The 27,664-nt window shown below is 43.3% G+C and overlaps 1 protein-coding gene across 1 annotated transcript in view; it reads right to left on the reverse strand.

Moving 5' to 3' along the window:
* The window catches only part of lrmda (leucine rich melanocyte differentiation associated), a 196,810-nt gene that overhangs the window by 21,502 nt on the left and 147,644 nt on the right, over positions 1-27,664 (reverse strand). Inside the window, exon 6 of the mRNA XM_078288817.1 lies at positions 1,547-1,631. Coding sequence (XP_078144943.1) covers positions 1,547-1,631 — 85 coding nt within the window. The remainder of the gene's footprint in view (positions 1-1,546; positions 1,632-27,664) is intronic.

Genomic DNA, 27,664 nt, shown 5'->3' on the forward strand with positions numbered 1-27,664 from the left:
GTCAGACCTGCTGCTGATCTCCCTGCTGCTGCAGAGGCCAGGCTAAAGCTACACAGCCCCCCCCACCATAAAAAAAACAAAACAAAAATACACCAGGCCATTTCATTAACCCTTCACGAAAAACAAATACTGACTCAATCACATACTGTATAATGCGTGCCTAGAACAATGTCACCGTCTACATCTTAAATGTAACTCAGTAAACCCTCAGTTGTTTAACTACACGGCATTACTGTTCGAGACATTTCCATTACTGCAGCACTGCTTTGCCACAGCCTTGTTCTCGTTGCACGGAGAGTTACTGTGATCGTCTACCACACATTTAACAAATCAAGTATGTTTAAGAAGTGTAGATAAATAAAAAACAGGGAGCGGGGGGTAGGGGATGGAGGCAGGGACATAAAGAGGCGGTGAAGGGCGAAGATGAGGGCTGTGTTATCTAAGGCTGCAGCGCCGCATCATAAAAATAACAAATGGAGACTGTCACCGCTGCTCAGATCTGAGACGGAGGGGAAAATATTTCATGTGTCAGATCCCCTCACCTTTTAATGGACTGTTCTTAGCCAGGTCTGATTTTGACAAAGCGCGGGGCCTTTCCTCTCCTTACATCCGGCGAGAGCTGCCGCTGGTCAGGCTTTCATGACATAGATCTGTCCTTGGCAGCGCAGATGGGGGTGGTGGGCAGGGGGTCTAATCTGTGTAGGGTTGAGCTGCTCACTATTGACCTCTTGTGCTACTGCAGTGGCGGTCAGCCCATCACCAGTGTTTTGCATTGTGAAGACAAAGACTATGATGAATGTCTCAGGCATAAGAGCTGGTCTCCTTGCTGTTATGTTTATTGTAATGCCTGTAATGGCCACACACAGGACACACCCACAGACACAGAGAAACAGACACAGAGAAATGCTACCTCTTACATCTAGTACCCTGCACCGCTAACTCTAGAACAGACAGTTCAAAATGTCAGCAGAAGCACAGTGCAAATGTATTCTGGTGACATGTAAATCTTTATTTTACTGAAGTTTCTGTAGAGCACCTGCCACGAAAGCAGTCTAGGTCCTTCATTGCTATTTAATGTGAACTTATGAACTTCTTGTTATTTTTAATGTATGTGATGCGTTCTGCATGTGTGTATTGTTTGATCTTAAGAAGTTGCTAAATAATCATGTCAACATAAGGCCCAATCAATCTCTAGTATCAACAGACCAAGGATGGCTCATACTGTATGTGCATGCTCCCACGCATACATTCACATCAATAGAGTTAACCTAGATTACTCTGATTTATTCCCACTATCAACACATCACACAGATGAGATCAATAAGAATAACATAACTTTGACTCAGTCTCAAGTTCACTAGATTCCCACTCCCCGCAACTGTAAGGGTTATGGCTTATATTTACATAATCCATGGGCCTTGGTCTTTATTGAATGCATGGCATTATATTGTGTTGCATCTTGTTTATTTTGCATAGAATATTTATACAGGTGAGCCTGTCTGGAAAGGTTAGGAAGTCTAAAGGGGTGGAAAGGGGTTTTCCTTACCTTTGTGGTTCTTGGCATCTCTGGATCCTCGGGGTAGAGGGGTGTAGGGCAATGGGTAGCTCTCAGATCTGGGCTCAATAGGTATCTGGGAGAAAGGAGACAAACAAAAAGCAGAAAAAATATTGAGGGGAAGGAGAGGGGTTTGACAAGGTTTAAAATGACAAGGATTTCTCACTGTGGCTGACTGTGAGTGTCATAAATCCTTTGGGAGTGGTACAGGAAATGTTGGAAGCACCGCTCATGTTTTATGGCAGAATGTGGCAGGTCAGGTTTCATTACTTCTCATGTGTTGTGGAGGGGAATAGAAGAGGTAGTAGGAGCTGCAGCCCTGGCTTTGATGATCTGATCTACTACCTGGTTAGGGGGGAGAGGTCAGCGGAGGCCTCCCCTTCACTCAGCCATGACCTCATGGAGTGGTCAACTAAAGGGTAGATGTCACTCACTCTGACGAGCCGAATGTAGCGCTGTTATGTGGGCAGTCCGACAGATGGCATGAAATAACCTCTCAACGGCTTCTGGAGCTGAAGCACAATTTGCTCATTAATACTCAGCTCTCTTTATTTAATGTTACAAAGTTAGAATGTGAGGTAAATATGTTGCATAGATTCCTGGGTGTGCAACTGGAATGAGGTATTGATTGTTAGCAAACATAGAAGTTCAAGCTAAACAAGTGTGACAAATGCTGCTGAGAGTCAGAGAAAATAGCGGCCTGAATCTCAGAGCACGTTCCCAAACAGGTCAAGAGTTTCTTGTGTTGTTGTTCTTTTTGTACACTTTCAAGGTCCAAAACATCCTCTTCCTTTCCTTAGCCTTTTAGCTGGTGGAGCAGGCAGTTTATCATGACACAGCGATATCTGATGCCTTTGCAGAAATACTTTCCTTTCCTGCAGGAAGGAATTCACTGGGCCTTTAATCATAGCAAGAGACCCAACTGACAAATACATATTAGAGATGGTTTGGAGCTGCATTTTTCCCACTTTTATTGTTGTTCCTCTACATGCCCATGCATAACCTTGAGAAATGGAATGGTCTACACTGTTAAATGGAACCATATTCTTCATGGGCAAAGAGAGCACCGTGAATTGAAAACGATCACATAATGTGCTTTCAGATAACATCTCTGAAAGGCATTAAGGTCTGGCCAGCATGTGTCTCATATTACACCAACGAGACAAATGGCAAAATAAACCTATTTTGAGACCTTACTACATAGATGCTAGTGGAATATGCTTGGAAATGGCTTGGAATAGAAATATAGGTTTGACAGCAGACCTGCTGCTTTCAGCCTCTGGAGTGGCTGAAACCTTCTATGGAATATCAAAGATCACCCCGTAGTTGTATGCTGTACTTGTACAGAATGTGTAGTACAAGAGGTAGAACACTCTAAAATAAGCAATTACAAAGTCAGAACTGCCCTTTCCCGTATGAGGAAAAATATATCAGGACATCATGCCCAAATAGAGCCATTCCTCAACTGCAATGCCTACTAGAACTGATCCTGGTGGACCTGGGTCTCAGAAAAAATTCACCACCATCCATCACATATACAAAAAATTCAACAGGAAACACTGGCTCTTTATTGTTTTAATATTACCTTGTGTTTGGTTTTGAGCATATAATTGTTATTGTCTGTGGCAATGAACACACAAGGAGTCTGTCTGTGGCAGTGAATAAGAGCAGACAGAGCGATTCAACCACCAAGGCTTGATACGAGCTGCGAGTCTTCTCTATTTGTTCTACTTCCGTGCTTTCAGAGCCACCCCAGCGCTGCGCCCCTGCTTGCCTCATTTCCTGGCCTGCTTGAAAGATCAGAAGCCTGGGCCTCCTCTGGCCCTCTCTGGCCCCACAAAGCCCCTCCTAATCCTGCTGCTTGTCCACAATTAATCTTCCCAGTTGCCACATTATTAACACCACCACCCACAGACTGGGGTAGGGTTTGTTGGAGGAGAAGGAGTGGGAGGAGAGCTGAGGTTAGCCGGGTACTGGATAGAGCCATGGGCCGCCTCCTCCCCTTCCTCTCGGCCCTATGGGATGTCAGTCACTTTGCTCCCCAACAGTGTCTTGCTGTCAACATCAGAGCCCGGTCCCTCCTGCTATGCATGACGCCGCCATCCCACCTCCTCAGTGTCACGTCTGCTGATCAAACACCCACCCCATCCAACCTCCATGGCCGTCACTATCCGTCCCATCCAGCGCAACCATTTCACCCCACCCACAGAACATCAATCAGCCAGCTTTCCCATGTCCCGACCCTCCCTCTTTTCCCCTCAGACCTCCCTCCGTACCCCTCCACCTCTGCACTCTTTCACTTTACTCAATGACCCGTCCAGAGGATGAGAAAGCAGCGATGCTTCTGATGGGAAAGCCCATGGAACAAATGAAGGAGAACTCAATCTGAATCACAACTGTTATCATGGGGATTCTCTCTTTCTCCCTCTCTCTCCCTCACTGGCTTTAAGAGGACTGATGGACCAGGCCTGGCTTTGATCACAAACCAGGCCTGGTGCAAGACTTTACAGGAACATAATCAAAAACCAGGCGTTTGCTCATGGGTGCAGCTGTCTCCTCACTCTTTTAGATGGGTCAGTGCTTACAGACATTAAAGAGACTTGCTCTAACTTAAAACATTACAACCACTGATACTTAGATGATGGACCTATGTAATGTTCTTGACATTGTTTGAATAATCATAACAACCTGGAGTGCTACACAGCTGAACTTTCGAGTCAAAAGCAAATTCAAAGATGCATGGATGATGGTTTGAGATTTAATTTTATTGTACTAGAGATGACACACTGTTGCCGTGGGAATAGAAACATGACATTGTACAGTATGAAGTACCGTAGGAGATGATAGTATATTCAACAATAAATTGGCAAAATTTCCTCTTTTATTGCGTTTTATTGTGGAATATGAAAACTGTATATGTGCTAAACACAATGATCTTCTTCACACCCATTTCGGCTCCCCAAAGGCTAGACAATAACAATACAGAAATAAAAGCTACTGATGCTCTCATGTCCTACATGTCCTCAGACATGTCATATCCCCCTTTATGTTATCAAAATACGCCCTTCACCCCGCGTTCCTATTCATTCCAACTCTCTTTATTGCCCGTTTCTCTCTCCTTTCTTTCTCTCTCTGTCTCTCTCCCTTGTGCGTCTCTAGCTGTACCTACACTGAACAGAGGGAGGTGCTGCAGTGTCATCTATTTAAGATCCTCCTGAACCCCCCTTTCCCTCTCTCTCTCTCTCTCTCTCTCTCTCTCTCTCTCTCTCTCTCTCTCTGCTGTCCAGATTAGTCTGCTCATCAAGCTGAGCATTGTTTTAATTTGCTGGGCCCGGGGCATATGCTGAGTGTTCACATCATTATTGTCTCTGTGCAATGTGAGTTATCACCACAGCTTATGATAATGCGGCACAAATTTACAGGCTGGGGAGTACCATGGATTCTCTGATAATAAAGGGTGGACAGAGGGGAGTGGAAAGAGGGAGTGAGAAATGAAGAGAAGTGTGTGTGCGTGTGTGTGTGTGTGTGAGGGAGAGAGAGAGAGAAGAGAGAGAGAAATGGGTGGTGGCAGAGAGAGGAAGCTCTGTTGAATGTCATTATGAAAGATGATTCCCATACTGGATAATACATCACAACAGTGCTGTCTGTCTTCTCTCTTTCTGTGTTGTTATGCGAATAAATGCTGATAAACCCAGAGGCAATAGTGATTATTGCTTCCAACATATCACCATGAGAGAGAGGAGCAGGAAGAGAGAGACAGGGGAGGGATGGAAAGACAGGAGACAAGCAAAACACAAAAAGAGCCACACCGAGCACACAACCACCTCCACAGTGGGGTTCCTGAAAATATGAAATACAAAAAGTAAGTCGGGGAAGGCTGACGTATATCTAGGTGTTTTTCAAATGCAACTGCAACAAAGTTTCCAAAGTTTGGCAAGCTTGGCTGTGGATTTCAAATCTTGATGGGTGTTACATTACATTATATTACATTGACATCAACTGATCTGAAATGATCTCACTAGAATGTGATTATGATGTTGGCTGCCAAAGTAAAAGGTGCATTACACACATACACCTAACTATTTCGTATATGCACTATGTGCACTACACACTACTTGCCTCTTTTGTACCCATGGCTCTGGGGTCTCACCCCTACTAGCTCATCCTGACACAGCTGGTTCCCGCCTTGCCTCACCTCACCTCCCTCCTTAAGACTGACCAGCAATACAATCTAATTACAGCCGCGCTACAGAGGGAGACCAGTGTAAACACCAGCCCTTTTTATCTCCTTATACATCTGGACAAGTAGACAAAGTGCTAAAAGGAAATAAATGTGGCCTGACAGCCACATCAAAGAGTTCAGCCAGAGGCTTACTGCTACTTAGGGCACAGGAATGTTGTTGCTAAGCATCAGCCCGCAACCTATCAGGGTGCAAAGAGGGCCCTGTCCTGCCTCAGAGAGGGAAAGAGGGAAAAGAGAGAGACAGAAAGAGAGAGAGAGAGGGAGAGAGAGAGGGGTGGGGGGAGTGGGGGGGGGCTGACATTGAGGGGAGGCTAGGGACTCAAGGAGATTTTTGTAGCTTAAAGCAATTGTTGGAAGAAACAAGCTTTCTGTTTTGTTTTCTCTTGACACCATTTCTGCTTTTTGTGCTTGCAAAAGACATGTATAAAAATGTCTTTTGATATGTTTTCTCTTTGGGTCTATATCAAAATATTTCTTTTGTGTCTGTGCATGGAACTTTTTTCACATCTTGTCTCTATAAACTGGTGCTGCTTTCTGATGATGTTAGAGATCAGAGGAGACACAACTTGTGAACTTATTTGAGTCAACATTTAATGCTGGCATGACACGTTTATTTCTTCACTAGATAGAATATTTTATCATCCATGTCTCACGCTTCTGAAGTTAAGGGTTACAAACAATACAACACTTTTGGAAATAAAAGTGAAGATGAAAAACAAATAAGCAGCACAATCTTGCAGCTTCTTACAGCATCTAATGGCAATGGTAAAAAGAGAAGTGTTCTAATTTAGCATCAAAGATGGCTGTCTTGTTCAAAGTAAAACTCGGAACCAACGCTCACATACACAAAATTAATCTAATAGCATGTAATGGATATAAAATGGATATGTATGTTTATGTATCATATAAAGCCATACAAATCCAGGGTGAGCATTAATACAGAAGCCCAATTCAGATGTCAAAAAGAATGATGTACTAACCCACATAATATACTGTAATGCTGTTTTAGGTGTTTTTATACAGCCAGAAAAACTTGTGTTGAGGTAAAATCTTTGAAATGCACATTTTGCCAAGAACAATCACAACTGGCATGGTGAAAACTGCAACAGAGGGAAAGTAATTCAAATGTCAGTTTTTTTTTTATATTTCTGACCTTGGTAATTGTGCCTTAGATGGGTACGGAAAAGACTATAATGTGTTTTAAATTGCTGTTGTGTGCATGAGAAGTATTAATTCTGTTTTCTTAGGTAATGGCAGCGGGAAGAACATTTGATGTAATGGTGCCTGCACTTGTGGGTAGTAAAGCAGCCTTTGCTCAGCAGGAAGACCGCTGAGCGTGTGTTTAATGATTTACCAGTTCTACTCCAATGAACTTGCACTGAGTAAATGGATCATATGATCACTGATCACAAGAGCAACTGTTCAGATGTTTCGCTCGGGGCACGAGGCACACGGAGCGAACTAGCAACAGCGAGCACCACCGTTTTGTGTACTGTTAAGCGTCAGACAAGCAAAGGTTGAGCGCTACTGGACGTTAATCGTCCATATCGGCGACTCTCAGATGGTAATAAGGCTGTGTTTGTTTTTAGGTTGAAATTTAAAAAGTCATTCGACCTTTTCTTTGAGTGCCTCGCAGAATAAGCATAGGTGATTTAAACCGGAAACGTAAGCCTGCATTGCAGGTACGCATTAGAATTAGCTTGGGGCTATTTCTTATTTTGGTACAGTATGACCTTTCCATTGGTACTGATTCTGTAGCAGTATAAATGTCCCAATGCCAATAAATGTTAAAGTTATGAAGGATAAAAGTTACTCAATGCTGTATATATTAGTTAAAACAACGACTAAATATCTTATTTAAACTTTTATAAAAAAAAATACATCATCTGTATATTTCACATCATTTCATTTCATTGTACATAATCTCTTTTATCTCTAAAACAGAAGGAAGTGGTGAACGTTATGATCTACCTGTGACTAAAATCATTTTTGTCAGAGTTTCTCCTTATTTAACCGGTGTGAAGAGAAATATTTTCATCTCTCCTTGTTTAATCCAAAATATACACACACACACACACACATACACACATACATACACACACACACACACACACACACACACACACACACATACACGAAACCACAGCAACTCAGGAGTGTGACATATCATGAGGCTTTCTGTTCCGATTAGGGGCTGTAGCTAACGTCAGGGCTGTTTTCTAGAGTGTGGGATGTTTAATAATTGAAGACTCTGGGAGCGGGCCTGTCACACCGGCTTGTCTGGAATGTTTCCTATGCAATTAGACGCCGGGAGACATTTGAAGAGGACCCACAAAAAGAGCCACAAAAAGTGACATGTGAACTTAAAGGAAATTAGCTCTTCACACGAGTGAAATGTGAAGGTTACTTAGCAATGCTTAACTCAGACTGCGGCTGTGTGAAGTATGTGTTTGACTCAGCCCCGCTACGAAGACTGCGATTTTCTTTACTTTCAGCCGGCTTCAGTCAGGAAGATCACAGAGGGAATGAAAACTAATTTTGACTCAAGGCATACGGGAAGAAAAAAGAAAAAAAAAAAAAAAACCTGAGATGTGTCGAAATAATGAGATCTCTTGATGTTTTCTGGGAAGATATGGGATGATGCAGACAGATGCACAACTCACATATTCACCCAAGGACACAGACACACACTCGTGGAACATTTAACCACAACTTCAAAACATGCAAATTTGCATGTGTGCACGCACACACACACACTAATAAGCACACACGCACTCACACATTACATGAATGCAGGAAACACTCACGCACATGTACTTACATGCTCAGTTACATACACACACTCACATGCTGAGATAACTAACCATGCTCAGATTAGTAATACAGATGCAGACTTATATGATGTAAATACAGCAGAACCTCAGTTATCTAAATTTCATAAATCTGAACTCCCTTGTCTGAACACTCACAGTGTACACTGTTCAAAGATATAAAATATAATGTTTTAATTGTGCATTGTGTGTTTGTTTTTTCACACATAATAAAAAGCATTTAGCATGTATAAGTCTTTTTGGAGTGCATACATATGTGCTTTAAATTATTTTTTTTTGGACTGGTAAGTCAACATATTTCACAATCAATAAATAACAGTAAAAAAAACCTGTATAATGATGATAATTAAAATATTAAAAAGTACAATCCTCGAGCAAAAAACAAAAAAATCCAGTTGGAAATATAATGACAACTTGTAAACACAGAGTATTAAAATTCCCCCTATCCATCTCCGTTTGGCTCCAATCCCTGACAAGCTTTCGTAAGAAATTTCCCCTATCCACATCTCCGAGTTCCACGCCGCAATGATAACACTGTCATCTTCCACACCTATCATAAGTCACAGGCAAACGACCCACATCCTCCGTCGCGAGACAGAACCCTCTGCGGGCCTGTAAGCTGTATCATTACACCATGTCATCTTTATGGCACGGAGCAAAGCCCAGCACTCTAATTACACTCTGCCTACTCCATTTACCCAGACAGGGACAGAGCAGCAGGCAAACAATGCATTAAAAATGGAGTGCTTCCCCCTGCTCTATGGATGCCCGTGTTGTTCTGCCGGTGGCCGTCGTTGTCCCCTGGTTGTTGTTGTTGTTTTTCTAAAAGCTGCGGAGGAGAGATAGCAGAGGGCCCACGCCACTGTGCCTTCCTCTCCTCCCCCCTCCTCTTCCCCACCTCCTCTCCTCATCCCTCCCCTCAGAAGGACTTATGAAGGTGAGTGGCTGTGTGACAGGCCAGGAATAAAAGAGACAAACCAGGGATAAAAATTAAATAAAAAGTAGCTGTCTTAAACAGTAATTGCACTCCTTTGCTGAGCATGCTTTCAGATATATAAACCTGATTTACTGTCGGCGTTGCCGCCACAAATCAGAGGGCCCTCTGAGAAACACTCGTGCTATGAAATTGTTTAATCTCATCAAGTTCTGCTTTCACAGCAGGCCATAAATCACATAGTCTTTGTTATCATAGACCTCCATGAGCGCCTCTGAGGCAGGCAATGGATCGTGGGTATATATAATCTTGACTGCGCAAACAGCAGGGTCTGAGCAGCCTGAAATACTTTCATATTAGCCGCGGTGCAGCTGGCGGAACACAAGCACCCTGATGGATATCTCATTTCCTGCGCTCTGCATCTATTTCGAGCAAATTATTACTGCATAAATTTCTTGTCAACAGAAACGGCCAATTAATTAAGTTAAAAATGCACTCGTGATCACATCTACACACCAAACAGGAGAGCTGGGGCAATTTTCCACTAAGTGAATTTACCGCAGGGGTCACTGTAATGAATGATTTTAAACTTTGTCATAAAGTCACAGACAGGCCAATATCTACACAGGAGCTGCGGTGCAGACTAACCCATGACATATTTGCATAAAGTATATTTATGTGAAAATGCTAGAGGACGACAGCAGGGGCGAGGAAATAAAGTTTACAACTACCAAACAAAATGTCCGCCAACCTCTGACTCTCCAGTATTTCATCAAAGACATGCGCGGAGGATTGGAGGGAGATCACAGAAGCACCTTTGCCATTTAAAATACAAAATATACACATTTAACTCACTATCTGAATGAATTATTCATAATGTATGAGGGCTTGGGTGTTTGTGGGGGGGGTTGTTTATTCAGCTTGGGCCGTTTATCAGACAGTGAGGATCCCACGGCGGGGATGAGCTCGGAGATTTATCTGTGTTTGGGCTCCAAAGCAGATAAATCAAGGGGTGTAATCACGCTCTGAGTGGCCCAGCTGTGACCCCGTAGTGAACTAATGACACGGGGATATCTAAGCCCCTCTTCCTGTTCCTGGGTTAGGCCCTTGGGTTAGTCTCCTGTCAGACACCAAGCTAAAGAAAGACACCGCTGCAACAGAAAGACCAAGGGGAAACTCAAGGCCCTTCAAGTCCTTTTGTCCTGTTTACACAACACCACCAAGGAGGACTGTTCGCCCACTACTAAAAATAACAGTGTTGAAACAAAGTAATAGCAGAAAGCTACTGTATAACAATACATGTTCAAACAATAGCAATGAGTATCGATTGCAAGTATACACATGGTGAGTTCACAGGCTGCTATTCACAACAGTCCATGTGTAAGATACTGCTGTTTGGCTGAGGATGGCTGCGTTCCCTCCCAGAGCAAAGGCTTTCTCCTGGACTGAGCCTGCTCTGATTTATCATGTCTTCTGCTAGCAGGCTGTCCGCTGATTAAGCCAGTGGAACTTTGTTTCACTCTCCTCTCTCTTTAATCTGTCTCTCAGCGAGATAAATTAGCCAGTGCCGTGCCAGCTCCTGCTCTCTTTACCTCCCTCCCTCTCTCTCTCTCTCTCTCTGCTTTTCTCTCTGTTTATCTTTTCTGTCTGTCACACGTTGAGAAGAGAGCAGACACATCTGCTCCTACGCTGCTGCAAGAGATAGGCTGGGCTACATCCCTGGTCAGATTTAGCTAAGAGTGTCTGTGAGAGAGAGAGAGAGAGAGAGAGAGAGAGAGAGAGAGAGAGAGAGAGAGAGAGAGAGAGAGAGTGAGAAAGAGAGAATGAGTGTTTTTCCTCTCTCTTTTTCTCCTTGACAACATTCTGTCAAACAATCCCCCTCTCCTTGGCTGGGCTTATGCTCTTTGTTGTTAGCTAATAAATCAGGGAGTATTTATGATCTGCAATCCCTATTCTTAGTCTTTTAATGGCGACACGTTTGTGGGTGAATTAAAGCTGGGTTTTATACACTAGGCTGAGGGCCAATGTGAGGCCTGGGTGCCTCTGCCTGTGAATGTTTTCTCTTCTCCCCTCCTGCCCGGGTGCTAAATCACACTCATTGTCAGGCGGCGCTAAGCTAGTGTGCGTCATTGGGGAGAGCAGGAAGCACTGGGCATAATTCTGTCCATCAATTTAATTTATTGTATCGGTAGCTTTGTAATCTCCACCCCATAAGTTATGGGGGCTGACAGACAGGAATTTGGTTTTGAAGGCAAAGTGTTCATCAGGATTTTGGCCCAGCCCTGGCCCTTGTTTCTCCCTAAGCACTCTGCTCTCATATTTAGGAAGGAGGGAAATTAAATTCTGTCAGGGCTTATGCTATTTTTCCATTTGGTTACAGACATAATATATTCGTCAGGGTATTAATTACCCAGAAGACTGGGGGGGGGGGGGGGGGGAGTCCGAGATGTGGAAGAGAATCAGAAAAAATGGGAGAGGGAGAGAGAGAGAGAGAGGGAAGGGGGGGGTTAGGACTTGACCTTGTTCAATAGTTTCATTTGAGGTGAAATACAAGGCCTAATACAAGGGCACTGCTGCAGCATCTGCTTTGCAGATAGTGCAGTTGGCTCCTCTTCCATGCCAGTGAATATAAATCAGGCTGGGCATCTCAATGCTAGACCTGACTTCTGGAGGCCAGCAAATCTTTAACATGAACTAGATTAAGGCCTCAGTAGAACCATCTATCTTTGGATGATAGAGGAAAATATCCAGGTGCTGTATGGGCAATGTGGTTTCACTGACTCAGGACTGATGTGTACTAGAATGCTATGTGTAACATTATTAATACATTATTAACATACACTGCAATTTAGTTTCTATTTAAAGATGGCTAGATGTGTACAAATAGACAAAGCTGTCAAATCAAAACTCAGTCACTAATTATTCTGGAAATGTAGCCAGAATTGAAATACCATTTTCTTCACAAAAATAATATTGCTATGCAATGATATTGCTAGAAATACAATTATCCTCTTCTATTTTTTAACTATAAGAAAACAAAACAGAAAAAAAAAAAAAAAAAAAAAAATATATATATATATATATATATGTAAGACAAGTGTTATGGCAGTTTTCATTTAATTGTAGTAAATGTAAACAGTGTCAGCTGCTATGCGTTGAGAACAAAGGAAACAGACCAAAGCAAAGCTGCCAATTACCCTATAAAACATGCATATCTTCCAAAGCATGGGTCTCCTTTGTGGGTTTAACCTACCAAAGGCAACGGGCGGTTTACAAGATGCTCGCTCAGTGGATACAATTGTGCTTAGCATAAAAGGGAACACAGACTGTGAAGACCTAACAATGAACCATATCTCCCTGTAGCCTTTTCAATGCGCTGCATTTACATATCAAGCCACTAGCCTGATATGTAAACGCATTCCATCAGATGCCGCCATCGCAGCCAATGAGAGCCATTTCATTCCCCCTATAGCTCACACACTGTGTAGCATTAGACAAAGGGAGAGAGGCCTGAAAGAGACATCTCATGTCATCACCCAAGAGAGATAATGGAATTGTTATACATCCTTGATCACAGACACTCTCTCACAGCATCTCGCTCTCTTTCTCTTTCTCTCTCTTTCTCTTGATGCTCTTAAAGTCCCTCTCCCTTGCACACAGATATGCTTGCAAGTGCACACACACACACACACACACACACACACACAAACACACAAGTAAAAATTCCAGCACACTTCAGTGCGATAGCTCCTCTTCTCTTTCAGGGTTTCATCTCAATGGCTTTTTTATCTAAGCACTTCAATTTGCAAGCCTAGCTGGAAGGCAGCTCCTCCTGATATGTTAATTGCAGGGTACTTAAGCGCTAAAAGATTAACATAAAACCCTTTGGAAACAAGCTAATAGTTTATGATAATTCGTGCATGGCCTTTGTCTGTCTATCATTACATTGCCTCTAGCGGTAATTTTATCAAGGGGCTGTAAAATATCATTTAAACAAGTTCACTTTCAGATAATTAATAGTAGAAACTGTATTATTCAATTGAGTCACACTGGCACCATTAACAATATGGCAACTAAGCTATAATTAAAGTATTTTATTTTATTAACCTATTCATTACGTTGTGCAAATGATGACACGAAAGGGCTTTTTTTTTCTTGCTGAAGCACTGTCACCAGGGCAATTACAGGAAGACAGGGTCGTCTCCTCAGTTAGCCGAGCTGATTGAAGCTTTTCAATTAGCAGGTAGGTGCATGGCTAGCATGCCTCCACACAGAGGAGCAGCACACAGGCAGGATACTCGCACACCGGCACAAGGAATCTGCTGAGCTGATACATTGGAATTTGTGCCGTTTGCCAAGAACAAGAGATTTAGATTGAGACAAAGGGTTTAACCTGGATTTGAACCTGCGCTGGGTGAGATGAAAAGATTCCAATTGAAGAGAGGGGAAAGATCATGTTGGAATGATCCCGCTCAGAAACACCTAACGGTCCGTGAGACTGAAATACTGTGAGCCACGCTGTATGGGCCGATTAGAGGTATACAGTAACAGAGGGTTTTATTTCTTTTTTCAAAAAAATCTACAGACATAATAACAACACAACACATAAAAGCACTTTGTGATGGGAAACAATCCCCATGCAGCCAAAGAGTCCCATTTGTTCGACTGAGTATTTGAAAAGGTGACAAATATTCAAAGTAGTGACCCTGTTGCAGCACACATCCATCCTCATCTGAAATTTTTAAGTGTGAGTGTGTATGGGTGTGTGCAGACATAGGTGCATGCATTCACGTGTATGTATGTCTGTGTGTGTGTGTGTGTGTATGTGTGTGTGTGAAGGGGCCAATGAGTCTCTGTCACCCCCCCCCTCACACACACACACACACACACACACACACACACACACACCACACACGCTTTCTCTCTCTGAGACGGCACCATCCCTCTCATGAATAATACAAAAACTCCTTTCACCAAACAGCTCAAATAGCTATTCATTCATCTGCATACCTGCAGCCTGGCAAAATGATTGGTCCGCCATTACCGTCGGTGGAAAAAAAAGAAAAGAGAAATGTTCCCCAAACAATTTGCTTCAAAATGAGACAGGAATGATTCTGTTCTTTTCAATGACAGAGACAGGCCCCTGTGCATAATGATGTTAGCGTAATGGGGTGACAGATAGACTGGGAGACCATGACATTAGCATGAGAAACGCACCAGTGAGCAGCCGCTCAACTGTGGTCTCAGAGGGCCCTCAGACACACACTCTGAACATCGTTCGTCTCACAGCTCTACGAGCCTGACAAATGAAGACACGCCACGTTTTATGCCAGGCAATATACCATCCCACTTTACCAAACACATGACTTAATGACAGAGGGAAGCCCGGCATCTGCATTATACAAACCCACTATCTCATGTCTTATTAGCAAGGAATAACTTCATTCAAGGTTGGATGGAAAAGGAGCAGGGACGCAATCTCCGCCTTGGGGAGTTGTGAAGACAATACCTACAATTAAACCATACAGAGGTTACACCAAATTAAACAATGAGGAGCAGTCAGTCCAATATTACGTCTTTGGACAGCGCCTTCTCAACACGTTACAAGGTGAGGAGGGTAAACTGACACTGCAGCTTGATTCAATGAAGATCTGACCTACAGTAAAGCCTATTTCAGGGCCTAATAAACTGAAGGCAGGCGTGACAGTCAGGTAGTGAACGGCACTGCAGGACTTTATATCTTTATCAGTGTGACAAATCCACAATTTCACCTTGCTTTTAGGTAATTGAAATGAAACCTTACAACCACACCTTTATTGTACTGAGTTTGAGCTCAGAAAGATGAACCCGTGTGAGGTGTGTTATATCAAGAAAGGACACATGCCACAGCCATTCACACACACAGGCACACAGACAAAACGGATATATTGTACAAACATGCCAGGGAGAGCACAATTGCTTGCAAACATGCACACCCAGAAACAACACAGACAGACAGACAAACAGAAAGACAGACAGACAGATAGACAAACAGACACACACACACACATGCACACACAGATACACAAAGACATAAGCCCCGGGGCACTGTGGTCACACGGGAAGGCCAAGGGAAAGGTTCAGTTTCTGTATTATCACTGCATCAGCAGTAAACACTGATGAAATGAGAACATACTACTCTTCAGGTAGACTTTGCTGCCAGTTGTTAAGGCAGCAAAGTCTAATCTCAGAAACCAGAACATGGTAACCTTTTTTTTTTTTCACATATAACCTTTACCAATATGGCCATCTGTCAGAGATTAGTTAGAACTAACACTTTAACAATATACTTTTATGCAACTGCTGCAGTAACTCAAAGCTGGGGAAATGTAATCATCTGTTTAAAAGAAGTGATATGCAATATGTACCATGTTGTCAAATCTAGATACTACAGACATGAGCCTCCGACTAAAAATGGTAGAACTCTGACAGCGCTGGCGTCCGCAGCACGACACTGTCGAAGGGTGAATACCTCCTGTAAACATTTATCTTCCCCGTGAGTGTGTGTCTGTGTGTGGTACGGCCTGGCGACAGGAGCTTCTCTGAGGCTTTATCTGTGGCGTGACAAGACAACCTGTAATATACGAGCATCTGGAGCTCCTCTTCAAACACAGCCTTATCTCACGCCAAACATTCCCCGAGGCCAGAGCAGAGCAAGAGTGGCCCAGACCAGAGCGGACCAGACCTCACACACCGTCACACCGCATCCCACCCAACACGGCTGTCCCGACCCGTAATCCCAGTGCCGGGCGCACAAGCTGGGAACGGTCCATCAAAGTGCATGCGTGTGTTTACAAGGGGTGTTCTATGAGCACACCCACGACAGTTGAGCATAACAGTGTGACATTACGGTGACGGAAATCATCTGCTCCGAGTTTTTCTTCCATCCCGCTAATCGGGCTAGAGGTTAATGGCGCTGCACTCAAAGCAAATGGACACGATCCCTCTTCATCCACCGACTTTAACATAACTGTTGAGACTGGAGCTAAACACACATCACTCATGTTGCTGTTTGTGGGAATTTATTTTACATCAATCTTAAGATAAATACCGAAGGCCATTACAGGTCTTTCAGAGGGCAACTTGAATGAATTGCACGTACAGCACATGCTATCACTTCCCAAGTGACTGATAATGCCATCCATAGGTTGCTACAAAATCTTGAAAAAAAAACCTTTACAAGACCATTGGACTGTTATTCAACACTTAATCACACTGAACTCTATCTACAATGCCCACTCTCTCAAATAGTGACCTACATACCTAAAAATGACTGAGTGTTGACATCAAATAAGGTGTGGCAAGATTCATATCTTCTCTCTCAACAAAATCACTCTGGTATGGGCAAAGAAAGTGTGTGAAGAGAAAGCAGCTCAGTGAGGCAGCTCCATTCTTTTCTCTGTGTTCTGAGTTCAGCTAGGACTTCTGCCTTCAGCCAGCCTGTGGGGGGGATGTAGACATGCCCCTCTCTGGGGCCTGTACATACGGCCTGTGCCTCACTTCAAAGAGAGGGCATAAGGGCAGTATACTCCCCCCAATACATACCCATTCAGCTCACAGCTGATTCCTCTGTGTGTGTGTGTGTGTGTGTGTGAATGTTTATGTGTGTCTCACTTTGACTCTCTCTTGGCCCCTCTAGCTTTCATTTCAGACCTCTTTCGATCCCCTTGTTTTCTTTTTTCTTTTCTGGAAGATGAATAAGGAAGGACATGGAAGTGTTCCATGGAAATAATGGCAACCCATAGCTTGTGTGAGTGAGTGAGTGAGTGTCTGTGTGTCTACTTGTCTCTCTTTGATCTACAATAACGAAGAGCAGTACTGTGACAATCTCTAAACATGCCTTCATAGAAGTCTTCAACATGATTCATAGCAAAATGCAAAGCACGCTGACATCAGTGAGAAACAGTGGCATTCAGCAAGATCACAACAAAGATCTGTATGCTGACCTCCAAATACCTGGTGACCAATGAAAGAATGACTCACAACAGTCATCGGTGAGATAGAGAGAAAGAAAAATGGGGAGGAAGAATGAGTGTGCAAGAGGGAGGAAGTGCAATTGAAAAAGAGAGCGAATACTGGAGAGTTGAAGAGCTGAGCTCAGTGGCTATGGCGCAGGGAGGTCTGGCCTTTACAAATCCCTTCTTTTTTGATCTCTTCATCCAGATGAAAGAACAGCGGCAGGCAGGATTATGCAGGACAATTACGCTTTCTCCCAAAACCCTTAGCTGATCGGCTTTTACGAGAGCCCTAATCATTTTCAATTAAGCACATTTTCTGACATCCTGTAATAGCTACAGTGCTGCTCTTAAACTCTCCAGCCACCCCCATCGCTCCCCCGCAGCCCCCTTTTGCTAAGCCTCTCATTCCCAGACAGCCTGCCTGTAGTGTCTGCTGACAATTTGAATGGGCCTGAACTGCAACTTGTTGTTAGGGTGCCAAATAACCCATTTACCAGATGCTTGACAAGGATGTTATTTGGTGCAGTGATTGAATGTGCTTTTGTGTCACTGAAGCGTTGAATTAGTGTTGTTTGTTTGTGGAAGCCCCTGGGATCCTCCTCAGTGTCAATGTTTTTAAGGGGAGGGGGTCCTTTTGGCATGGTAATCAATACCTAATCCAACCATAGTGTAAGGCACAAAATATACAAACAGAAAAACAAGTAAGCAAGGCATTATGGTATACTGGTGCGCTTTTCACTAATCCCCTGGTCCTCAAAATCATGAATCCAGGCATTCATCCTCAGGATGCAGGTGCTACTGGTAGCATCATCTTAAAATACAGCATATTATGGTGTAACTTCATGTAACTTCTCCCTGGCCTCAGCAATGACAGTCTACTTGCCCTTTGTTCACTCACCAGGTGCTTAAGTCCAGTCAAAGTGTGCAGCTTGGTGTCTCTAAGGGACTTCTACTTTGACTGAGACAGACAGCACCATTAGCAAGCCCTGGACCAGCCCCAACCCTGACAACCGCTCACAGCTGGCAATGGCAGGCTGGGGAATGGATCTCCTTTTCCTTCACTTTAGCCAAAGAGAAGCGAAACAAATGTCCATCACTCCATCACTCAGTACCCAGCAGGAGGGCTGGCTGTTTTTGAGGAGGGCCGAGCAGGGATGGGAACACATAGTGAAATAGCATTCCGCTGGGAGTAAAGTGAGAAGGAACTGACAGTGAGAGAGCTGGTACCTTCCACTCTGACATTATAGGATGATATGAAGATTTTGGGAATATATCGCATGAATTCACAGAGAAAGTAAAGGGACTTCTTGCGTGTGGGTGATAAAATAATAGGCGCCCCCTATGCATTCTGATCACTAACTGCCACTTATCTGTCTAATAAGTGGCAGTGTCTAATAACGACAGGTACAATACAGTAATAATCATGTAGTTAGATGTTGGTAACAACATACACACTCTCACAAACACATGCATGCAGAAATGTTGGCGCTACTAGACATGAGAAAACATTAAAGTCACTTAACATTCCTTTCCTAACCACTAACCATCACATGGCTTAACTTAATCCTAACTTTAAACGAAGACTAACTATCTTATGTCTAACCTTAATTTGTAGCCCCTAAAATAACCACTTTCCCCTTTTAGGACCATCTAAAATGTTCTTTCTATTCTTTTTCTGGTAATTGTACTATTCTCATAGGGATTTCTGGACCTTGCAAGTAGAGATAAAACCCAATATACACACACACACATACACACACACACACACAGACACACAGACAGACTGATCTAGCATACGTATGAGTCATGTCTGTCTGCCAGTGTGCGTCTGTCATTATCAGCTTTGATAATGTCTGATAGTGTCTTCAACAGAGAATCCTACCAGGATGAGTTTGTTTCCCTGGCTCTCTGCAGCTCACTGGCTGGGCCCTCTACTTTCTAATCACCTTTCATTACAGCCTTGTGATCCCCGGCTTCCCTTTGTACACCGCACTTCATCGTCTTTATTTTCCGCTCTAATTGCATGTGAAAGATGCCCCCTTTGATTCTGCCTGCATGCCAAAGTGCTATCAGGGAGAGAGTGTCGAAAAGTGTCATGTGTGTCTGTCTACTTGGAGGATGAGGAAGCTGCATACACCTGCCGAGGACAAACCCGTTTCTCCCCCAGATATGACGTATCTATCACCGCCTCAGAAGATATCAGCGCTGTCTGTCAACATAATAGCAAAGGGTAGGGGGTAACAGGGTTGGAGAGGGGAGGGGAGGGAGTATGGTGTAAAAAGGAAAAACATGGAGATTCTTTGCATTGCTGAGCGGCAAGTGCATAGAGAAAGCTTGTGTTTTTTCAAGCAATATAGCCATGACGCAGGAGCCAAGTCAGGTGTGACTTGTTTCTACCCATTCTCTTCTCTTTTCAGTCTCTTCTAAAGTTAAAATAAGACATACTTTGATGTTTCCCCCTGTAAGGTTATTATTATTATTTTTTTTAAATGCCATCATTTGTGCTGTTCAGGGGAGGTTGTGTACCCACATCATGTTAGGCTTGTTCACCGTCAGTGTTTAACCTTTTCAATATGATGTCTCTGAGACCTGCGGTGGCCACCGCACTGTCACACACCGGCTTACTGTCTGCAGGTTTTATGTCCCGGTTCCACTGCGAGACATGGTAATTATATAATGGACCACTGAAACACATGATCCACTCAGAGCAGGATACTATACTGCAAATACGATCAAGTGCAATTACAGTAATTTTGTAGATCACACTCAGACAGAAGAAGCACTACAGTAGCAAGGGGCTTGTTTTGGTAACAGATTCATAGCTGGGCTCTTGAGTGGCCCGATGGCTGTTCATTGTTAAGCTAGTGTCCCAAGATGGGGATAACAGAGAATGGAGCAGGAGAGACACAAAGAGGCCTCACTCTGGCAGAATCTAATCAAGACTTGTCCTAACATATTACAACTGACTTAAGCTCTATCTTTCCCTCCCAGTTAAGTCTCGCTCACTCAGAATCAAAATAACCAGGGAGACAGAGACAGGGAGAGAGAGAGATTAGGAGAGGGTGAGGACAAAGCCGCACATCCCTTTCTGACTGAAGTGGAAGACTACTTCCGGCTCCAATTTCGGCATATGCCGGGGCGAGCTGCAGAAAGATAAATGAGCTCTTCAGCACCGGGAGGAAACAGATCCTTTATCTGGCATGGCACTATTTACTGACATTAAGAATGATAATATCCATCAGCAAGCTGTCAGCAACCCAAGTGGGCTGTGAGGAGAACAAAGGTGCCACTGTCTCTCTTTTGATACGTTTACAAGGAGATGTTGATGTACCTGCCATTCAGGTGCAAATAGTGTCATCACCACACACCCGGATCAGGGCCTCCTGCTCCACCCTGGTGATGAGTAAAATCGCCCAGGGCCCTTTCCCTAGCTAGCTTTCATGGTTAAGGAAAAATAAACCTGACGGGTTAATGAGCTAGCAATCAACACAGCGAGGAGAGCAGCAGAACACCAACATGTCTGCATTCCTCTTCTCCCTGTGAAATATAGCTGTGGGTAACAGATTTTTTACCTGTAGTGATGATGAGCAGGAGAAAACACATGGCAACAGCGTCAGGGAAGTGTCTGTGTAATTACTTTTGGCCATCTTTCAAACCTTTCTCTCTCAGGAGAGAGATGTGTGACAACATATGACAAGAAAGCCAACAGGCTTTCCATACAGAATAATGGAATCCATCATCACTGAGGCAGACACACCTGTCTGGCTTTGAGAACAATGCCACACTGCCTATTTATTAGGTGCCAGAAAAGTTTATGTTTGTTCGGTGACAGTGACAGCAACTTGATCCTTTTCATTTTTTGGGGGGATCTCAAGCTTTGGGGAAAGGAGGGAGGAGGGAAAAGTCTGACTCTCACATTTTTTCTTCTCTCGGTGGTGCACAGTGAGTTCTCTTTCTTCCTGATAGCTGTCTGCCAAGGAGTCAGAAGACAAATAACAAAGACTGTCATTCTCCAGGAGGAGGATTTCACTAATTCTTTTTTTCTTTTTTCCCACCCCAAAAAGACACATATCATATCCTTTTGACACTTCAAGTCCAGTGCCATCTCAAACTTCACTGTATTTGCAAGATATGAAATTGCCTAGCAAAGCAGAGAGTGATTAAATTATTCATGCTATTTTGATATCTGTATCCAGCATGAACATGCCTGATTAATAATAAGAAAACAGATTTCATGACTGACAGCCTCTGCCAAAACCATTTCATACAAAATTAGAAAGCACCCTCATTGAAATGCTGCGGTAACTCTAGAAATTCCACCAGATAATGACTCCCATAATTTTGCTTGAAGTCTAATGAGAAGCAACATAATGAATTACCTGACTTCACCAACGTACGTCTATACTGCATTCATTTGTGGGTTCAGTGTTTTCGAGGACAAATACTTAATAGATAAACACCTGCCAGGTCATGTCTGGTCATGTCTGCTGAAGACATACTCTGACATTTTGAATTTTAGTTGTCATTTTTTTTTTCTACCAGGCAATTTTCATATTATGGGTTAGGGTTAGTTTCTCCATTCATCCTTCAGTTTCACTAGAAAATTGAAGGACAAATCTAACAACTTCTTCACAAACAACTTTAATTCAAAGTGTCAAAATATCCCTTTAAGCAACTTCCTGGTATAAAACTTGATCCAGCCGTACAGTGTGTTGTTGGTATACTGCTGCTCTGTGGCCGATCCCCTCAGTCTGACTGTCAGCCAGCCATGTTGACGGAACAGTGCTGGCTGTCATCTTAACAGTTAATAATTAGGCTTCCTCCTGCCACCAAACAGAGTGCCACGGTGACAAAAGCCAATGGCGACCGAGGTGGCGGCTTGGCTGCCGCGTTATAAATAGTCTGACCGGATGATTAATGAGAGGGGCCACCGAGCTAAAGCAGCAATCTAGCACCCAGACAAAGGCTGCCTGCGCAGCTGCCTGCACATAAAAAAATTAAACAAAACACAACAAGACAAGCCCTGTCCCCGGATAGAAATGAGAATTGAGGCAGAGTGGCAGGGAAAGTGGAAACATGCCAAGTAAATAAATAATTGAATTTCGACCGACAGCTTATGAAGACTTTATTTAACCCCTAAGCGCTTTTGGGGGGATCCTCATTAACATTTTGACACGCTCAGTTGAATGGCGGGGTCAGGCAGGTTCCAAATGCAGGGGAGGTTCGGGAGAGAGAGGCAAATTCTTTTGTGACGTCCATGAAGGAGAGGTGTGAGAAAAGTGGGGAAAAAACACCACAGAGAGCCCTAGATAATTCCATAATTTGAGGAGCTGGAGTATTCTCCTGTGTGAGGCATGCCAAAAGCTGACTTGTTTAGGAGAGTTATTTTGCTGCTAAACAAAGCCTGGCTGAGGAGGGCTTCAATGGCACCACAGGGGCCTCTCTATGGGGCCCTCAGTTCCGCATAGAGATCCTGGGAAGAAGCCACACTCGTTTTCTATGGCACCCTTTAACAGCCCAAACACAGTGCATATTATTTAAGGTGAAATGAAATGCTTTTCAGAATAAATGCACATCGTATTAAAGGCAAAGTTAACTTCTGTTTGCCTCATTAAGATAAAAATATTCTAATAGTTGATGACGTCATTGGGCCTACCATAGGTGTTATTTGTTGTTTTGAGAATGATATTTTGTCTGTTTGTTTCCATTCTAGAAGCAAGTAACATTTAACTTCTGAGTTTTGACAGTGAGTCATATTCTCCTGTCTGTTTCCATCCACCTACCTATATGTCACTCCACAGTAATATGGGCTGAGCACTTCTACTCTTAATGCTACCCTTTACCATTTTCAAATTATACTCATCAAAGCTGACATGTCAAATCAATCAAAGCATGACAGCAAACAGATAACAACAGGGACAATAGTGACAAATATCTGTTTTTCTCTTGAGGGAAACTTTCACAAACAAACATGGACGCTCTATTCCGCCACCGGTCAACAATTATCTCGAATATTTGGATGTGCGGTTGCTCCAAAGCAGGTTTTTCCATTTGATGGGCCTTATTCTTCCCCTCCACTTTGCTGTGCTCAGCTGGCAGGGCTCTCAGTCGTCACAGCATCTCCTTTTAATGCCCCTGACAGGGGGTTATTTGCTCCCATATATGTTTTCTCTCCAATTACACCATGGCAGGCTGGAGGCTGCCAAGCCACGCTGCTGAGATGCTGATGGTCACCTCTTTGACTAGTCCTTCCTGCCTCCCTGCACTATATTTTTCATCTTTTTAGATTCTCTTAGAGAGGAGGACTCTGTCATTTGTCTGTCCTTGGTCCAAAGTGTTGTTTAACACCTGACAAGCATCAGCACCACAATGCCAACCACTATTTGGGGAGAAAACTAATGTCAGACCTCTATTCTCAATTTTTTTCTTCAAGGTGGATGTCTTGTACGAATATGAACATTTTGAAATAACAGTTATGATAAAAATATTTTGAAGAAAAAGATACTGTAGATTCAGCATGTGCATATACAAATAATAGTATTGTCCAAATAGACAATACAGCTGCAATAGCCTGTGTACTCATGGGGATGGAGTCTTAAAACTGTAGAATTATCACACACATTTTCCTAATTATGTCAAAATGTTCTAATTTTAATACTTAAAGCAGCACACAATGCTCCAGCTTCCCCAAAACACATAATTAGGATAATTTGCTTGATTCTTTGTGGTTGCTTACAGCAATCAGCCTGATCAAAGACAAAGTAAAATGATACCAAGGGACTGATATCTCCAGTACACAAGATTCAAACCCTCTGAATCAATAGAGCAAAACAGACAGCATTTGTAAGTATAGCTTTAAGCTAAGTGGGATGCCAAATGCAAAGGCTTCCATTGATACCACAATGAAAAATGCATGATTTCAGAGAGAGCGCTCTTTTATCTACGAGGCAAGATCAATAGTGGGAAGGGGTTATGGAATCAAAGTTGTTTTGTTGGTGCAGTAGCTAACTGAGACTCTTAAAAAACATCTGAACACAATTTGGAAGAACAAAGCATGCTAACAGACAATTGGAGGAGAGTAAGGTGAAGTTCTGTGGGTTTATAAACTTTCTTTTCACAATCAGGAAGACAATATCAAACACTGAGTGTACAGGGCAAGGGAAGTCAAATTCATTTACCACTGATGGGCTCTATGCAGGAACTGTGATACCATTCCTTGTGTCTTGGCTTGTGCTGCATAAAAGAAAATCTCACTAGTTACAACGGCAAATTCTAAATCGCAAGAGGCTGCAGTTCTATCAGAAGAAAAGTGCAACAGACAGCTTCCTAATAAACAAGGCATTCTTGTGTTGTTCTGAAACACTGACCTTCTAATCAAGAAACGCGTCAAAGGAAATATTGCATTATATTAACACCGCTCCTCCCACCTATTAAGTTTGGGCCTTTATTCAAGTGCAGACAAAAGAATTCTATATTAAAAGCAATACCCAATCATAATGTATACTGCAATTATACAACAATGGCAATATTGTGCTGCCCTTGTCTCAGCTGTAATACAGGGTTGAATTATTCTGTAGTGAACAGAAAGACATTTAACGTCACATCAGAGAAATATGTAATTTCAACAACTGGAGAATGAAAAGTATAAATGCGAAACACAAACACAAATGTAAAAGTAGAAATGTAAAACACAAAATGCATTATGAACACATTAATTCATCTGACATCTGTTAGTGCCTATACTGTGCCCAAATAAATACCCTGGTCCACACTCACACACCAACTGAACATTGATTTCAACAGGACTCTGACAGGGCTAATTATTCTGTAACTCAAGCCTTGCCTCTGTCCTGACCTTCGCCCTGTGAGTGGACTGAGGAAGAGCCAGCAGCTTTCAGCAGAGGCTTGGGCCTGTCTGGCCTAAGAATGTGACAGGAGATAGACAGAGAAGAGAGAGAGAGAGAGAGAGAGAGAGAGAGTCACACAAGAGAGAAATAGAGACACGAGAGAGCGAGACAGAGGAGAGAAAAGGAGACACAAAGAGAGAGGGAAACATGAGAGAGAGATAGGGAATGAAAGAGAGTGAGAATGACTGACAGACAGAGACACCGTCACAGGGGAAGAGTGAAGGCCCCGGCCACAGAGGGACCTGGTGAGAAAGCTAACAGATAGCAATCTGAGTTCTCACTCTGCGCCACGGCTAACAGCTAGCAGCTACCCTGTCACCGCTGCCTAAACAAGCCCGGTGTTTTCATCTCCATATACACGACGCGGCACTCTGTCTTTTCTTCTGATGGAGATAAGATGTATAAATTATGAGCAGCTGACAAAGTCTACTCCAGCGCCCCCGGCGTCTCATCAATCACTAGCCTGTGTGTCAGCAGGTAACTGACGTGGCCCCCGGAGGCACAGCCCCCTCTTTAGGTGTGTGTGTGTGTGTGTGTGTGTGTGTGTGTGTGTGTGTGTGCGTGTGTGTGCGTGCGTGTTTGTGTGCAAAAATGTGTATGTACGTACTTGTGTATGTACTTGTGCTACTGTGCAATGTGTGTATGTGTTTGAGTATTGTGTGTGTGTGTGTGTGTGTGTGTGTGTATGTGTGCGCGTGGGTCTCTCAGTGTGCATGTGTGTGTATGCTATCAGAGAAGGTTGTGTGAACAGCTGATCCAATCTTAACTGCTTGCTCTATACGAAAAAAATAAAAAACTACAGCAACAAGACAAAAACAACTTCAGCAGTGTGTGTGTGTGTGTGTGTGTGTGTGTGAGTGTGTGTATACGTGAAGTGTGTATGTGTGTGTGTGTGTGTGTGTGTGAACTCAAGGTTTTACTGTTACACCTTAGGGCATCTGATGTGCTGATACGCTCCAAAGAGAAACCAAAATGCCAGAGAGAAGGAGAAGGGTGAAGGACAGAAATAGAGTAAGAGAGAGTGAAACAGGGAGAGAGAGAGTGCTGGGCGGGGTGCTGGAGGCCTTAGAAGGCCAGTGGTAGACCACCCAGTATGATTATTGGTATTAACAATTTTCCGTGCACCTCACATTCCCCTGTCTACAAGTGACACATGGTCTGGGGCTTTAGTTGTGATGTACATTTATGCAAAAATGCACAATATCTAAGTTGAATTTTAGCTTAAGTGCATTTTAAGGATACCAAATTCCTATTTAACACGCACAGAGACATTACGAATGGCAATGCTTTAGTGTTTAACACATCATTGCTAAAGTAAGCAACATAATTACACGGCGTGTCAGGAAAACAGCATAATTACAAGCTACAAGTTGTCTGCGTCTGATTTCACATCGCTCCCATTTACAGGCCAATCATAGTCTTTCCACCAGACATGTTTACCGGAATTAAGACCTAATTTCATTGCAATAATTACAAGCTATAGTGTCTATGTGTGCCAAAGAGGGCCGATTACATGGGTATTATACAGTGCTACTGGAAATATGAGAGTGAATAAAATGGATAAGTAGTCTATGATGGTCTGCTGATGAATTACGCTCTCTGAGGTTTGCAAACTTACGTCTATAACACCCACATGGTAATTCTAAAACAGCCTGCTTCAGTCAACGCTGAATTTGCATTCAAGGACTGTTTGTGTGGGGGAAAAAAATACTTAGAATCAAAAATCATTGCATTCAATAAAACATTCATTCTTCTTGGATTGAACAGGTACATAACCTCGAACCACATTGCTGTTAGATTACACAATGTTTGTGTACACGGCCCAAAGCAGGTAAAGTTTGCTGGTGCACACAGTATCGATCTGCCGTCTGAAGTGAGGTTCAAGGAGAAGCAGAAAATTTTGACTCCCCACGGGGACATAAGAAAGAGCTCATCTCAGCACCAAAGAGAAGGAGGGCTGTCATGTTCCGTGTGATGAGCTGAAAGACTGGAGCCGGCCTGGAGCAGCAGGGTATTCCTTCCCCCCATAAACAAACCTCCAAAAACAAACAGTTCCACCCCACAGAGAAGGAGACGGGACAGGGAGACAAGAGGGAAGGGCAGACAGGTGTCAGGGAAGAATGACGTCTGTGACAGAGGGCACCCAGAGAGAAGCTAGTTGAGATGAGAGGGAGAGCTGCAGACGGGCGCTTTGATG

The sequence above is a fragment of the Centroberyx gerrardi genome, chromosome 15, assembly GCF_048128805.1.
Source record: "Centroberyx gerrardi isolate f3 chromosome 15, fCenGer3.hap1.cur.20231027, whole genome shotgun sequence".
NCBI lineage: Eukaryota > Metazoa > Chordata > Actinopteri > Beryciformes > Berycidae > Centroberyx > Centroberyx gerrardi.